The sequence below is a fragment of the Fulmarus glacialis genome, unplaced genomic scaffold (genome assembly GCF_000690835.1).
Source record: "Fulmarus glacialis isolate BGI_N327 unplaced genomic scaffold, ASM69083v1 scaffold6480, whole genome shotgun sequence".
Taxonomy (NCBI): Eukaryota; Metazoa; Chordata; class Aves; order Procellariiformes; family Procellariidae; genus Fulmarus; species Fulmarus glacialis.
In genome coordinates this window covers 25,421-41,597 of record NW_009186992.1, presented here as the reverse complement: position 1 = coordinate 41,597, position 16,177 = coordinate 25,421, and the positions used below count along the sequence as shown (strand labels likewise).

General features: G+C 36.2%; 1 protein-coding gene across 1 annotated transcript; it reads right to left on the bottom strand.

The window, feature by feature from the left end:
- Positions 1 to 14,285: 14,285 nt before the first annotated feature.
- Positions 14,286 to 15,614, bottom strand: LOC104073529 (protocadherin-17-like). Its single transcript, XM_009573345.1, has 2 exons — positions 15,608 to 15,614; positions 14,286 to 15,514 (listed from the first exon to the last, which is right to left on the bottom strand). The coding sequence occupies exons 1-2, from the start codon at positions 15,612 to 15,614 to the stop codon at positions 14,832 to 14,834; spliced, it is 690 nt and encodes a 229-aa protein (XP_009571640.1). The 3' UTR covers positions 14,286 to 14,831.
- Between the last annotated feature and the right edge of the window lie 563 nt (positions 15,615 to 16,177).

Below are 16,177 nucleotides of genomic sequence, written 5' to 3'. Positions count from 1 at the left end.
GGCCTTGTTGAACCTCATGAGGTTCAACATCTAAGCTGTGAAGCTCTCGTGTTCATATATAGTTTACAAATTTTCAGTGTCTATCATCAAAGAAATTATAGTGCCTTAAAGTAAGTAAATCTGTATTTTATCTGCCTTGGGAATGGCAGGAAAGTTATAAGAATGTAAAGTGTGAGAATAATTTACAAATTAAATTTGAATTAGTAACGTGGAAAAAGACAGAAAGTGCTCTGTTACGCGGAAGTGCTGATTATAATCCAGTCTTTATATTTGGTTAATATAAGGGCATTCTAAATACTTATCTAGATTTTACAAGTATTTCTTCAATCTGCAAATATAAGCAGAAAACAATCGCAGGGAAATAAATAATGTCTAGATGCCATTTCAATATTTCTGGACTGTCCAAAAAGAGATTACAGATGTACATGAAAATGGAAAACTTTTAATTAGCTAACTGTATAGAAATACAGAATTACTCCTTTGTTATAAGTGAATACATCTAGGAAAAGGGTTTGGCTCAGAATGTAGTTTAGCTGAATCTGTGCAGCTCAGTTTTAAATGTTTTACTTTCCCATGATTCTTCTCCCTTTTTTTGTGTGTGTGTTGCCAGACTTTTAAAATTTTAACTCCTGCATTCCATTAAAGACAGGCACCTTTTTCATGATGCTATTTTCCTTACTTGCTTAGAAACCCAGAAGGAAGCATATTCCCCATTATTATTTTAAAAAACTTAAAAACCTTGGCTCCTGTAGGGACTTCACTGTCACATTCATTCGTGTTCTACTGTGAGTGTCAGGTGCTAGTTTTGGTATGCAACATGAAATAGAAATCAAGCATAATCAAATGGCTTTTATAAAGCTTTTTCGGTACAACACAATTATAAATGATCTTCACTATTACACATGGAGAAGTCAATTCATGATCTTAAATCAAGACTAGTAGTTACAGTGATACACTACCTATTTATCTAAAATTCTATTAAAACAATATTCTTTCTGCCAGAAAATTTTACTTTGAAAAATCCATAGTTTAAGCAACTATCTGAATCATATAACAAGACTCAATTACACCAGGTGGTATTGACTGATATATTTGGTAATGTAATAAAGATGCCAACCCTGACAAAATTTGTTAGTTTGAAAATAGGGCAAAATGCCATTTTACTGCAAAGCTAATGAAGAATATTGCTTACAGAATGATGAGACCCATCAAGTAGATTTATAGCATACGACGTTTGTAAGATCTCAAATACTTCAATAAGATTGGAAGGCTTATGCAATGGGTGATATGACTATTGTCTCTGCAGTATAATGAACGCAAGAAGAAGAAGAGGGGTGAGCTCCGACATTCAGACTTGCACCGTAGAGGGCTAGAAGCTTTCTGTGTAGTAAAACCCTTAAACAGAGCATGATGCTTCTTGAGCTTTTGCAGGCATTGTCATGGCAGGACTACCACCTGGATGTTTTGCAAGCTCCACAATTCAAAGAGGTACTGCTTGGGGGGATTAAAGGCTGTGAGTCGGATTCAGTGAATCCAAATCCCAGCAGAAGTTTGGCAGAGGACTGAGTCAGTTCCTGGGATGCCAGCATTAATGGCTGAGGGCCAGAAACTAATCTCAGATGCATGGCACGTGTCACCTCCTATCTCGATTAAGCCACGTCTGTGGCTTGCACACACAACGCATAACAGCAGATTTTCTAAGGCATATGCTGCTTCCAGTGCCATACATCTTAGTTTAAAATCTGGTCCATAAGGCATGGCTATTTCTTTTTTTTTTTTTCTTCAGTTGTTTGTTGAAGAAAGAAAAACAAAAGAAAAGGAAAGTAAAAATTTGTTAACAGCACTCATCCTGTTTTACCCCTCTGGCTTCTTCTTCATCTCCTATTCCCCTCCTTCCAAAGGATTCAATCTGTACCACACCAAAGACGCAAAGAAATTAAAGTAATAATAGAAGCAGCACAGGAAGATTATTTTCCTTCATTCATTCTTCAGTATATGTGAGACATGACAGGATTCTATAAACTCACAAGTATTTACTCTTTAAGCTAATTCTGCAGTGTTGTAAAACAACATGCAAACTGCAGGCTAGAGAGAAATAAGAGAGTCAGCATAGCAAAACTCGATTAGAAAGTTTGATTTGATTATCTGTTCCTTATTTGCATCACACTGCTGTTTCACTCAGAGCTACCTGACTGGAATATTTTCACTGCAATCTGCGCGTGGAAACCGAAGCTATCAGCAGAATACCAGGCTGCAGGAAGCACAGAGTTTTATGCTGGAACATTCCAGCACGCTAATTGCTGCTTTGAAAATCATACTCCAAACATTTTCTTGCTTCATTTCATCTCTTGGTTTCGATGGAAAATGTCCAGAAATGATGCGGTTGAGCTTGAAGATGAGAAATGGGAGACTGAGGGGCTGAAAGGTACCGTACAAGTGGATTGATGCAGTGTCTTAATGTACTGGCCTTGAACTATACGAACTTGATGGTGAATTCAGCCAGATCAAAGAGAGTGAGATTCAATCAGTTTCTGAAGGCTCTAAAAGTCACAATAAAAGGGAAGATGGTTGTGTATTTATTGTCTAAGAGCTACACAGAAGACCCTTTTGTGCAATAATAATTAAAAAGGCTCAACTAGAGAGGTTAGCTTGAAAAACATGGAACAAAACCACCTGACCTTTCTGTTCCTAGAAGAAAGCCCATTAGCTGAATGATTGATTTTGTGCTTAACTTTTTTCTTTTTTTTTCCGTTTTTTTCCTCAGCATGTATTTTTCCTCTTGGTCTCATTCTCTACATTACATGAAACACCCCAAAGTATTTTTAGCCATTGGATACTTAGCTCAAATTGGGGAGGGGTAAGTGGGAGGCTAATTAAAAAGTCCTGTCATATTGAATTTCACTTTCAATAAGCTACTTTTAGTCCTTCACATTCTAGCAGGACAGGCACCAGAAAATATACTGCTTTCAACTATTTTTTAAATAAAGGGAAGAATCTGTATAGATTATGTATCAATTTTTAAAACCATATCCCTATTTCACTGATGCAGAACCACCAAAAATAAATAAGAAATTACAAGAAAATGATACCTCTCTGCTTCTGAAGTGTTGTAACAAAGAATGCTCTTTGCTGTCACTGGCCCTGACTTTGCATAAGCGTCTCTCTTGCACACTGGAATCATATATAATGTAGATGAGATTGGTAGGGCCAGAAATTTTAATTTATTTATTGTATAAGTGTAATGCCAGCCACCTCCTGTTTTCATTATACCAATCTAATGCCAGCCATTTCCTGTTTTCATTAGACCATTGTAATGTTAGGCTCCTACTGTTCTCATTAGTGCAGGACTGTGTAATGGCAACCACCTCATGTTTTCATTATAACAAAACTGTATGGTGCCAGCTGCCACTTTTCTACTTTACAGAATCACATATGAATGTAGTCCATACTCTTTCCAAGAGAATATATACAGAGATGTCAAGGACCTTAGAAGTGGAAGGCCCCTATGAAAATCTTGGGAAACACCCTTCCTGACTATTCTGTTGCTGGAAAATAGCAGAGAAATTATACAGAATATACAGAGAAGAGGTTAAGGCTGGGGTTAAACTATTGTGGAACATGGTTAAATTCTAGCAACAGCCTTTCTGATCCATAACCTATCTGGGCTTCCAGAAGAAGATAAAAAGGTGGTTGTAGTAGCTCAAGGTCTGGATTAGACTTCTAGGGAAATCCAAGTTAAATTCCTGGCTCCAGCACATATTGCCTGTGCAGACTGCAACCTATAAATTCTCAGTCTTATTACTCCAGCTGTGACTGCTCTGGAGATGATAAGATTTTTTCTGTCCAAAACATTGGATTGTTTTGCTTTGTTTCGCTTTGCTTTGCTTTGCTTCTGTATTATATATGCAATACAAATTATATCACTACTTATCAGTAGTGCTTAAAAAGAAGCTGTGACTCCTTCTCTGGGGTCTTCAGATTCTATTGTAATGACATTAATGGTACTAAGAACTGCCTGATGGCACAAAAATCTTCCACTGAGAGATCTTAAAAATGTAGCTTCTTTGAAAGTTGGAAGGGTTCTGTTACTAAGGTGCAGTTAAGTTGTGGTTACATTCCAAAGGATTATGGCTATTTTAGTTTTTGTAGTAGGTACCAGAATTAAAAAAACCCCTCTAATTCTAAAATGAATAAAAGTATAAGATGTTGTGAAAATATTTTTACTAAAATGTTTTCTAGTTATTTACTAAAAAGTTTTCATTCAGATACTCAGGTTTTTGCTGATATTGAACATTATAGATTTCAAGAAGAAAGCCAGTGTCATTGCTCTGTGGATATCCTGTAATACCATCGCAAATAAATACCTGGTTTACGTAAGGGGACTGTGGCCTCAGGTCTATAATGAATGAATGAGCTGTGTTTTAGTCATGAGGCAGAGCCACCACATCTGCTGGTACACATACATCTGCTGTCTCGATCCTGAAGCCTCGGGAGCTTGAAGTGCTTCCTATCAGGACCAGAAAAAGCACCACAGTGAAGGCCCTTATTCTGCACCTGACCAAAATTATCAGTTCTGCACAGTGACATTGGTTTTAATTATTCATGTGATTCCAGCTTGTCATGTTTTATCCGTTGTATGTTTTAATGATTTATAGCTTCACTGTAGCTTGTGAGGGGATAAAAAAGCTCTGTGGACAGGTACCATGAAAATAAAATTTTATTGTTATTATAAATACTGGTACTTATATTCATTTCTCTGGAAGAAAACAGCTCTTCAAAAGTATTTTTGTTCCACTTTTCCGTCTTGATGGAAAAGTTGTGGTTTCAAGAATAGAAAAGTGTTCTTTGTCATTCTCAGATTGCTGTATTATTAACATCACTGAATAGAGTAATTGGCAGATGTGTATAAGTTTTGTTAAAATGATTAAAAGCTCTGCAAATCATAACCTGTCAGTGTTCCCTGGGAAACAAAGACCTTTCCATCTGTTAGGAGACTCTGTAAATGAATGTAATGAGTCACCTCTAAAATGACAGCTGTCATCCATAGGATTTGAGCCTTGAAGGAAGTGCAAAAATATAATGAAATACATATAAACTGTCAATCAAAAAATATCCTTAATTTGTTATTATTTTGATGACCTCACTGTGGGCAGGGTATAATAGCTTGTAATTTGTCTGTGATCTCTAGTGTCTGGATTACGTCCAAGTCACTAGGAAGATAGTTATGTTTAGTGATGTTACAGTTTGATAAGACACTATATGCCTGCATATATCTTTGCACATTCTCTGTCACAGTCTTCACAATGAATAAAATTTTACGAGGATAGCGGCATGTGATAGCAGCACATTTGAAAATTACTTCTTCTGAGCTGTGGAAAACCAATAAAATGAAAACCGAAGGATGGAACTGAGGGAGTGGGGGGGTTGGTGCACTTTTGGTTCACCTGCAGAGGTGGTACACCTGTACTCCCTTAGCCTTCAAGATTTAAGTTGTTTTTGTAAAGGTAAGTGATTTGTCACTCCTTTGCTTGTACCATTGTTTCCCCTTTCTGATACATTATCTGAACTAAGGCAGGTGGAATCATAACATTTTCTGTGAAATAAAATGCAAATTCTGCTATGCAAATGGACCATTAAGAACTGAATTAGATTAAGCAGTGGTGGTAAATTAGCAATTATACTGCTTTTTTTTTTTTCTTTTTTCTTTTTAAATAGCAAGATTCCATCACAAATAAAATCCAACTAGTCTGCAACACACATTGCAGATGGTAATGCTAGTCACCACTAGAAGAGAAATCCTAGGGCTGCTGATGTGCTTTACTGATACTAGTATACATTTTACCAACTGCTCTGATGCAGTCTTTAAAGCTAAGGATGCTGAGCAAAGTGTTTTGAGTCGGCTGGTAACACAGTGTATTAATTACAGCTCATAATAACTTCCATTTTTACATAATTGTTGCATAGTTGTGCATGTTATGCCAAATAAAATCCTCAGTCTGGACTGGTGATTCTGATTAATATTTATGCTGCTGTTAAAAATGAGGATGCCTTTAGCTTCATTGATGTTGAAGATTTTCTGGATTATTTATAAAATGAAACAAAAATAATAATTAAAGAAATCCCAAACTGAGCAAACAGGTCGTTCTTCAAATACAATTCTAACTGAATTTTATGTGGCTGCAAAAATGCATTCTGTGCTAAGCAACACATGCATTGAACAAGTATTGGTCTTTCTCCAGACCACCCTTCAAGCCTTGGAAATGTGGACTAGCATTTTCTAGTATGCCTTACAAACACTCAGGATGAAGGAAATAAAGAAAGTGAATGAGGAGAGCTGGCATCCACTTGCAAGAAGCCATGGGATTCAAGATTTGGCAGCAGCACCTGGTGGCTCCTCACAGTTGAGTGTTGTCATTGCTTATACAAGCTTGAATTTCTTCCAGGCAGGAGGTGATGTGAACACCACCTTAGACTAGAGGAATTATTGGTTATCAGCAGAGCTGTCTCAGGTTTACATTCTTGATCCCACAGTAAGCTTGGCAAATCTCCATGAAAGCTTTTTGAACAAGAGCGCTTGATTCAGATGTCCTCCAATTGTTCCTACTTCTCCTACTCCTATGGTGGTTCCCTGACATTTCACCTCTGCTAAAGGGTGAGAAGTAGTAGGAACTGAGAGTCTGCCCAAAGCATCATATTCACTTTCCTCCTCTATCTTGATTTCTGTCTCCAACCACAATTACTTTTGCAGTTGCAGTGGTTTTAAGCCTCAGCAGTCCAGAGAAGATTATTACTAAGTGCTGGAGAATGAATCCTTTCAAAAAGGTGATTTCTTTGGAAATTAAAGCACTGAATGTACTTACTAGCATTCTACAGGCTTTACCTGGGTTTCTAGATCTTCCATCCCTGTCTCCTATTTTAGGCCACTGGAACAGATGTATTTAGAAAAGAATAGTGGTGTATTTATAGTTGTCAACAGCATTACTCAACTGAGTTGTGGAGGAAAAAGTGTCCATGAACAAGGTTATATTTGCCATTTTTCCTGTTTGTTTTGTTTTGGTTTTCTTTTTTTCTTTTGGGTTCTGGAGACTATTTTTCAAAGACTGTTACTTTTTCAAAAGGTAATTGTTCTTTTCCTTTTAAAGGACTGCTGTGTCTTACTTTGACATGTACAAAAAGATTAAGTAAGCTAAACAAATCCACTTTCTATCCACATTGCATCCCTAAATGAGTCAACTAAACAGACTCTGCTAAGGTAGCATTGGAGCGCTGAGTGGCAGAGAGTTGGTGTATACCAGGGAGCTTGGTTCGCTTACTTACACTGGTGCACGGAAGTGCAAAAGTTTTTATGGAAACATAATTACCGACCTCTGGAGTTTCTTCCAGAAGAAGATGGCACAAAAGAAGCCCAGAGTCTGGACAGCACTCTTATTCTGGAGCTTTCCACTACTACAGACTTTGAACTGAGGCAAAACCTCAATGTTTTTAAGAAGCTTATCTTGTGGTCAGTGATAAAGGCTTATTAACAGTTGCTAATCTCTATTCTAAATCTCTTATAGCACAATGGTACTGTAATGTTATTAAAATAGTTTCACATGTATTCTTTTCTGCTGTATTTACTATATTCATTTGGTGTTATACAAATCCTTATTAAATGACATAGCAGTGGTTTATATTCATTTTGTTCTCAATTTAGAATGAGACACAAGGGAATAGAAAATCATTCCTATAGCCAATATGGCTTTAAGCTTAGAAACTCAAAGGATATTCAGAGTAAATACAATTTCTCATCTGGTCCAAGACAGTCCCTAAACACATACTCATAATGAAACACATTGTTATGAAACATATTATAGTAGAAGATATTAAATGCATTAGTTAGTTATTCAGAATATACGTATCAGATGATTTTTTTCTCAGAATTTCAGTAAAAAAAATCTAAAAATAAATACTTTTCACGGAAGATGAAATAGATATATGTTTAGTTATCAAGGAACCATCCTGATTTAGAGCTGGCTAATTTACTAAGTGTGATACTCCTCTTAACAGGATCTCCCACTGAACTCACAATAGCGAATGAAGAATATGTTCATAAAAAGATAAGTGTTTTAATTGGAAAATAAAAATACTGTTTTAATACATTTTACAACTTTAATATGATCAAATTTAAACCAAAGAATTTTAAGAAATTAATGGAGGTCTTATCTAAAAATATTATGATTCTTTTTTTTTTCAATTGTATGGTATGAAGTGTTAAACAACTTCGAAGACAGATAAGGAATCTACTCTAAATTCTCTACATGAGATAAGTTTGCAAAGTAAAGTATTTTAAATGGACATATGAAAAGGGGGGAGTGGTGACTAATAAAAGGGGCACTTGCAGAAATCATTACAGCATGTAGCATCATAAAAGATACCTGTTGTAAAAGGGTTAAAAAAATAGATGCATGAAATATTTTCCCAAAGACAGTAATAACAGAAATAGATAAATGTCATTTTGTGATGGTCAGACGATATGGTGTTTCCATTTTAATGTTGATGCCAGCACAGTAATCCATTTTTTATCACTTTCAAATCAAACCACCAAAAAGAGTTCTGTATATGATTGCCCCTAAAATGATGGAAAATTTGCAGCTATTAGAAAATGTAATTGCAAATTTGTTAAGGAGTATTTCTTCTTGCAAACATATTAGAAATATGTTTTCTGTACTGTACTAGCAATCAACTGATTTCCAGATGCAACTTCAATGTTGGTTTTGGGTTGGAAAAAATTGAGGATAACTGATTGACTGATCCCCTAGTTCTCTGGCAGCAGTTCAGTAAGTGCACTTTAATAAGATTTCCATAGAGTTAATGTTCAAGGCACTAAATACAATATGTTTTCAGAAATGGAATTTTAATTATTCCATTTCTCAGCAGGTCAAAATCTAAATCTGTTGTCCAATAATCTATGTTTCAAGCCATGTCTATACTCTTGCTTCTTACTGAGATAAATGGCAGAATGTTTATAGACATTTTGGAGTCTTGTCCAAATAAAAGGTATTATCTCTAGCCCATAGGCTACAGGGAGGAGGGAACCATGTCAGAACACTATTTTCATTTTTAAAACTAACAAAGGGCCCACAATTTGACCAGCATATATTTAGGGGGAGAAGTAAAAAAAAAAAAAAACCAGCCATAAAAAAAAATATTAAAAAGAAATTGGTCTCCCAATCAGAGCAAAATGTTTCCCCAAAACATGAACTAAATGTTTTTGTGAGCCAGGCGTTATCGGGAACCATCAGCAATAAACAAACCAAGATACTGTGCTCTCTTCCCTGAATCATAACATATGCATTATGAAATATATATCTCAGAAAATTCTTAGATGGCTCATTAATTCCCTGTTTCATTTCTGCACGCACTACTGATACTAAGGTGACCTTTCACAAATCAAGCTATACATACAGCAGAGAGACGTCCCTTCTTTCTACTGGAGAAATTTCATTTTTAGGGAAACATTACTAACCGAAGAAATAAGCTTTCAGCTGCTTTCATGTCTTAGACTCAATAAAGGATAAGGATAGGGTATTTATCCCATGAGTGAACACCCTGAAGCAGTTATACGTGGTTGGCTTAAAGGAGATCTAAGAATCTCTGTTTGACAGACTGGCCACTTTCCAAATGAGAAATCAATGACTCTGTATTCTGGGTAAAGAAAAGCCAGGATGGTTTATGACTTGTTCTACATATACTGTGGATCCAGCCAAGCTCTGAATTACACACAGTTGAAGACAGCAAGACAGCAACATCCCATGTCCAATGAGGCCTTCAGCAGCATAAGGTGCATTCTGGCAGGACTCTGCACAGACAGTGGCTTGCTAGGTTTTGGAATTCAGCCTGTAGAAAGACAAATATATGTAGCAGGAAAAAGGGAAGAAAACAATGGGGTTTTTCTGTGCCTAGGATAGCCAGCTAATTAGATGCAGGCTGGTTTTGTTTCTGGCAAAGAGACTTGCAGAAAACACGCAATGGGTAAAAGGTAATTCTGCCTGCAGGACTAGCACATATCTTCATAATACCTGTAGTATTCTGAGCAAACTAAAATTCTTTTTAGCTGTGAAAAGCAATGCCTATTTACTTAATTATTGGTAAAAAACCCTAAACAAACAAACAAACAAAAACAAAACCCCAAACCAAACCCCCCAAAACCCCCAAAAAATCCGATGTGGAGGCTTTTCACTATTTGGTATGTCATTGCTACAATCACACAGGAGCAGACAGAAAGGGCCACATACGCTGAGGGATTGATCATGATGCGCAAACAGAACAAAAAAAAACCAAACAAACAAAAAAGAGGTAACGAAAGTGTTAAATTATAACAACAAACTCAAACAACCAGACATAGAACTTAGTCATATTTTTCCCAGCATTTTTCACGTTGTTTACAGCAACATGAATAAAATTGTTTACCTCTATTACTCAGGCTTTTAAGAAAGACACATTTAAAAAAAAAAACAAAACCAAAAACAAAACCAAAAAGCCTTTACATTCTTCAGATTTTTTTCTCCACTTGTATACTCAAGCAGTGTTTTGATCTTTCATGTTCAGCTGACAGTCTTTGAGAACTTATACCCTCCTTTATAATGCTTTTGGTGAACTCACACCAATGTACTAAACCAAACTATCCTTTATTCAGCTCCGTGTTCCTATGAGCAAATAACAGCCTGTAGGGATTCAGCACATCAGCTGCTTAAAAGATAAACCTACCCAGCTTGATGAAAACTCTTCACCACCTTCCTGTTGAGAGAAAACGGTTACACATTTCTAATAAATGAAGCAGGAACTGTCATTTTTTTGGCAAACTGATAACTAGCTGTAACAGCCGCACTGCCACAAGTTGCTTTTCCAAAGTAATTACCATCAGGCTCCCTGTGGTATGCAGTGTTTAACACATTTCTTCTGTGTTAATGAATGCAAAAGCAGGCAACACCACTATTAGTAATTGCTTTTTATTCGTAGTCCTCATTTTCCAGATAGGTCACATTAAACACAGCCATTAAACAATAGCGGTTGAGATAATCCATACAATGTATGCTGCTTTTGTTTGTTTTTTGTGTCATTCACCAGTCATTGGTGCAACTTTGAGCCATATGGGGAGACAGGGACTGATAAATGTGAATGCCAACCTGTATCACAACTGGGTCAGAGAAGTCAAAACCTTAATCAGGTTTCATTCAATTACACTTCAAATCAACAAATCTTGATAGCCAAAACTCCCATTTGAATTAATGCAATAATAATCACTGCCTGATGTCAAAAGAAAGTAATTAAACAATAATGAGTGGGCGTATATTCTGCTAGGCTTCAGACTCCTTCTTAACCTCAGCAATTTCCCTTCCATTGGACAGCAAGCAGCTTGAAAGTTTGTTTGAATGATGCATCTTGCTCCACTGTGAGCAGTGTTTGACTTCTAGGGGTAACTTGGACTGGGAAACCTATATTCTCAAGTGGCAAATCACAGTTCAGGAGAATTTCTTTCCTGATAAATGTGCCAAGAAAAAAAACAGAAAAAAGGGTAGATTTTGAGTCCTGATTTGATTGGCCAATTGTTTAAGGAACTCCCAGTTGCTGGCTTTCATTAATAAAAAAAAGATATAGAATGCCTTATTCGCTATTCACAGTGTACAATATAATTTTATTACTTAACTTGCCTCCCTTAACTCCACCATTCTCTTTATAATCATATGGCAGATATTTATTTCAGTCTTATAAAACATGTATGTAAGGAATGAGAGAAATAACTCATAAACTTTATCTTTCATTGCTGCCTCTTTCTCCAGTGGTGATTGTAGAGATACCATGGAGAAAAAATACTTTAATTCTTTTGTGTATAGTGCTTCCTTCACACACAGTCATGTTAATTTTGACTGAACCAGTAAAACTCACATTGTATAAGATCTGCTGGTTTATTGGTTCGTTATGTATCCACTCTAAATTGTGAAACAGATTTTTTAACCTGGGATATCCTTAAGCAGTATGCCAGAGATCTACAACACGAGGCAGTTGTCAGCCAAATTAAATAAAAGCAAGATTTCCTAAACTCTTCTATAAAGCTGTGAGTCATGAATTCTGAATTACTTCAGAGTGGTAAATAAATAATCACAACTAAATACAGATAATGTGTTAAACAGCTAAAGCTAGTAAATCACTAGTGACAGAGAGCCTTAAGGTAAATTCCTCTTACATTGGCACAGCCCTTTCTCAGAATGTTGTGGTTTTATGTTTTCAGAAACATACAATGAATTGTACAATTGGTTACTCAGTGTTAAAATCATTTATAAAATACACAAATCTCCATCACTTGACTGCATTTACATACTGGCTTAGATTTTGCTGAATAATGGATCTCACCGGCAGAGCTAAAGACTTGGTGCACAGACACTGAAGTGATGGGCACCACGGAAATACGTATAAGAGACTGATCAAACAATAAGAAATCCTCTCCACTATGGAATTTCAAGCTATCAAGCTATCAAGCAAAACCAATCTCGTGTCTCCTGGCCAAAAAAAAAAAAATTGTATAACACAGACAACACCACATTTTAGATACATAAATTGTCCAAAACATGGAGAGTAGCTTGATAAAACATGTACAAGATCCTTTTTTTTACATGTAATTGTAGACTTTTTTAACAGGAGGAGCTAAAAGCAAACTGTCAGAATGGTTATCTCCCAAAGACAATTCATTGTAGGACTGACTAGCTAAAATCACCATTTAACAGCAATCCCAACATCAAAACAAGGCTGTTGGGTCAACTTTCTTTCTTGAACTGATGAAAACTATAGCTTTGTGTGATTTGAGAATGCCAACCTTTTTTGTATATGTTTGTATAGTTCAGATTAAATTTAATAAACCCAATACACCATTTTTAAACAATGCACCACAGTGGTATTTCCCACAGAGTATCTGAAGTATATAAAGGGCAAATCCTGAGCTAAACATTTTGTTCTTCTGCTTCTTCTTCTTCTTCTGTGCAAGTTCATTTTGAATGTGCATTGGTTTTTAACTTTCATCTGAAGGCAATTTAGAATTTTTCAAATACAATAAAAACACCCTTAGAAAAAATAATAAAAGGCAGAAACTATATTCCAAGTTATTCTGCAAATACTTTTCAGAACAAATTAAAACCAAACTAAAAACACACCCCAAAATAAGCAGTGTATATCTAGAACTGCAGTAAGCAATTGCACATTCTAAAGTATTAGATAAAATACTGCCCAGGCCACATTGGCACTGACATGTTTTTCAGCTCTATGAACTTAATAGCAAAACTTTGAAAATGGTGGCATCTCTTAAGAAGTCAATAAAATATCCTACATTAAACAGGCTGGCTGCATGTGTTTGGAAAAAAAAAAGACCCAAGGAGGTTCCAGTTGTTGGTTCGAGTGTGATTTTTGTTATTAAACATGGGTTTGCGATAGAAGCTTCTACAAGGACTTGCACATAACCATGACTGATGGATGTATTTGTAGGCCATTCAGTTAGCTCCATCAGCTCACTCAAACACATTTTGAACAGATTATGTACTGCAGTACTTTGTAGACCATACATTAAACAAGAGACTTTGCTCTGAGGCGCTGCTTCCCACAATCCATGTGGAAAAGGAAGCAGGAAAAAACAAAACTCATAGAGTTCGACAGCTACCGAGGCAACACTTGCCATTTACAATATAAGCCCAAATATTTTTGCAACACAACTATATATTAATTTAATAAAATACACAATATAGCTCTTATACACTCAACAATTTGGCTCATATGCACTGAATCTGCAATAAATCAATAAAAATATGTCATTTGATGTAAACACACTGAATCTTCTTACATTTGCACATTTAAATGATCATGTGATTTTTGTGGATATCTAAGACATTTTCACTTTCCTGAGCTATTTTAGTGTCCACAAATGAATAAAAAAGTGTTAATAATGTTAATTTCTTTTGTGTATTACCCTTAAAGGTAAGTAATTTTTTTCAAACTTTATTTTACTTCAGTGTTTTTAAAACTTACTGCTAACTATTTATAGTTTTGTTGGACACTAAAATGCTAAATAGATATTAAAATCTTTTTTTTCTTTTTTATCAAGTGAATTAGCTTATGTGTGTGCAGGACAAGATGGACTATATCATTTTACATTTAACCTTAATATGATATGAAGTGTTTTACTAATGATCAGGATATGTTTTGTTGAATAATGATCTGGAATGGATTTTTTTGTTTTCTTGTTCTTTTTTTTTTTTTCATATTTGTGGCAGATAACTTTGTACATAAATGTTTACCACAAATGAATGTTAATGTTTGGTGTCGCTTGGACTACTACAAGAACTCTTTTTAGGACTTTCAGTAGAAGCCTGTGGTGACTGCTGGAAATCCACCACAGATCAGAATTATTCAACCCTGTTTTTCTTGGGGTTTATACGTAAACAGTAAAGTCAGCATCAGCTATTGAGGACAGTCTTAAAGTATCAGACGTATTTCCATTCCACCTTTCTCACACCTTCCTATCAGATTGTCAAAATGGCACCGTCTTTCCTTCTTTCATGTTGTTCTTAGTGTACTTGACTCTGTCCTAATGAAAGTTTGGTCAAAATGAAACCAGTGTTATCTGTCAAAAAGAAAGAGCAGTGAAAAGAACATACTTGTGGGCACTTCAGATGTTCACTAAAAGCCTTAAAGCAGCATTGGTCTTCCTTCATTCCTGTAAATCTGTTACAACCAGGGGATTTATTTATTTATTTACTTTTAATCAGCAGAAGAGGAATGTAACTGCCAGCCTGTCCTTATTTTCCCCCTCACTTTCTGATGGCCACAGGGTCGCTTCCTCGACAGTCCTGCAAGAGCTTGTCTATTTCTCTCACAACTTCCTCGGCATCCACCGACTCCCTGCCTAGATCCCGGGCTGAACGGTCTAACTGCTCCAGAACAGAGTCCATCTCACTCGAGTCTCGGCTCACTCGGGAATGCACATCTGCAAAGGCCCTAGCCATCTGATCTGATGCAATGAAGGGAGCGTCTTTTGACTGTTTACTAGGCGATAGATACTGACTGTCAGTTGACAAGTACTGGCTGCTTGGTTCAGCCAAGGCTCCTGATTTCACTTCACAACCATCCAGTGGTCCTTTTGTTGAGGTGCAAGGCTCAATGCATGTCTTGGTTGGGCTGCTCGATGCTGAGGGAACCTCCTGAAGCAGAGGACTCAGGGCACGTTTGGCTTTTAAGTAAGGTTTAACATTGGCAATGAGAATAGTGTGCTCTCTCTTGTCTTTCCCAAATGTACAAAAAGTCTTTTTCCCGGTGGGATTCACAGTTTCGTATGTCTCAGTCTCAACATTAGCTTCAACTGTGGGTACAAAGAGATTTGTGCGATAATCTGCATTCTCAGCCTGACTGGCTGCAGGGAACTGTGGCATCCAACACCTGTCAGAATGACCAAGCACTCTGCATTCATCTGTGCAGTTAACACATTCTTCTTGCTCTGTAAAACAAAGGAGAAACAGAAAAAACTCTAATTACAAGTGAATTTCTTCAAACTAATGGATAGGCTATGATCAACATGTGATGGGCTTACTTGACATCTGGTTTCTTAATTATGGAGAAAAAGAAGAAGCTATAATTAAAATATTTCAGAAGGATTGCATAAACCTGTTCGTTGAGACAATAGATTTATTTAACTCTGTTCTCTGTATTAAAGCATTCACACAGCCCAATGGAAGTATAAAGGGGCCATTAGAGAATCATTCTCAGTGGAATTGAGCTTCATCTGTAAAATAATCTGCTGTAGAAATCTGTTAGGCTTTGTTCTGTAAAACCATCCTAGAAAAGAGTGAACAGTACTTAAGGAACTCAAAAGGCATTATCAGGATTAATTTTTCAAATCAAATAACTGAACAATGGCTGCCTTTCTGGAAACACAAACACTTCATAAAAATCAGCAAGCTGGTTTTTCATTTTTGTCACCTCCATTTCATTTATAATTGTTATGTTGTGTGACAGTCACAAAATAAAAAGATTTTCTTAAATCTGCTGAGAACAGAGAACTAGAATTTTCCATCAGTATGCATTAAATATAAGCTTGTCAAAAAGTGCATATTGCAATTTTATTAGACATGAGTATGGATCATGTAATCAGTTTTCCCCT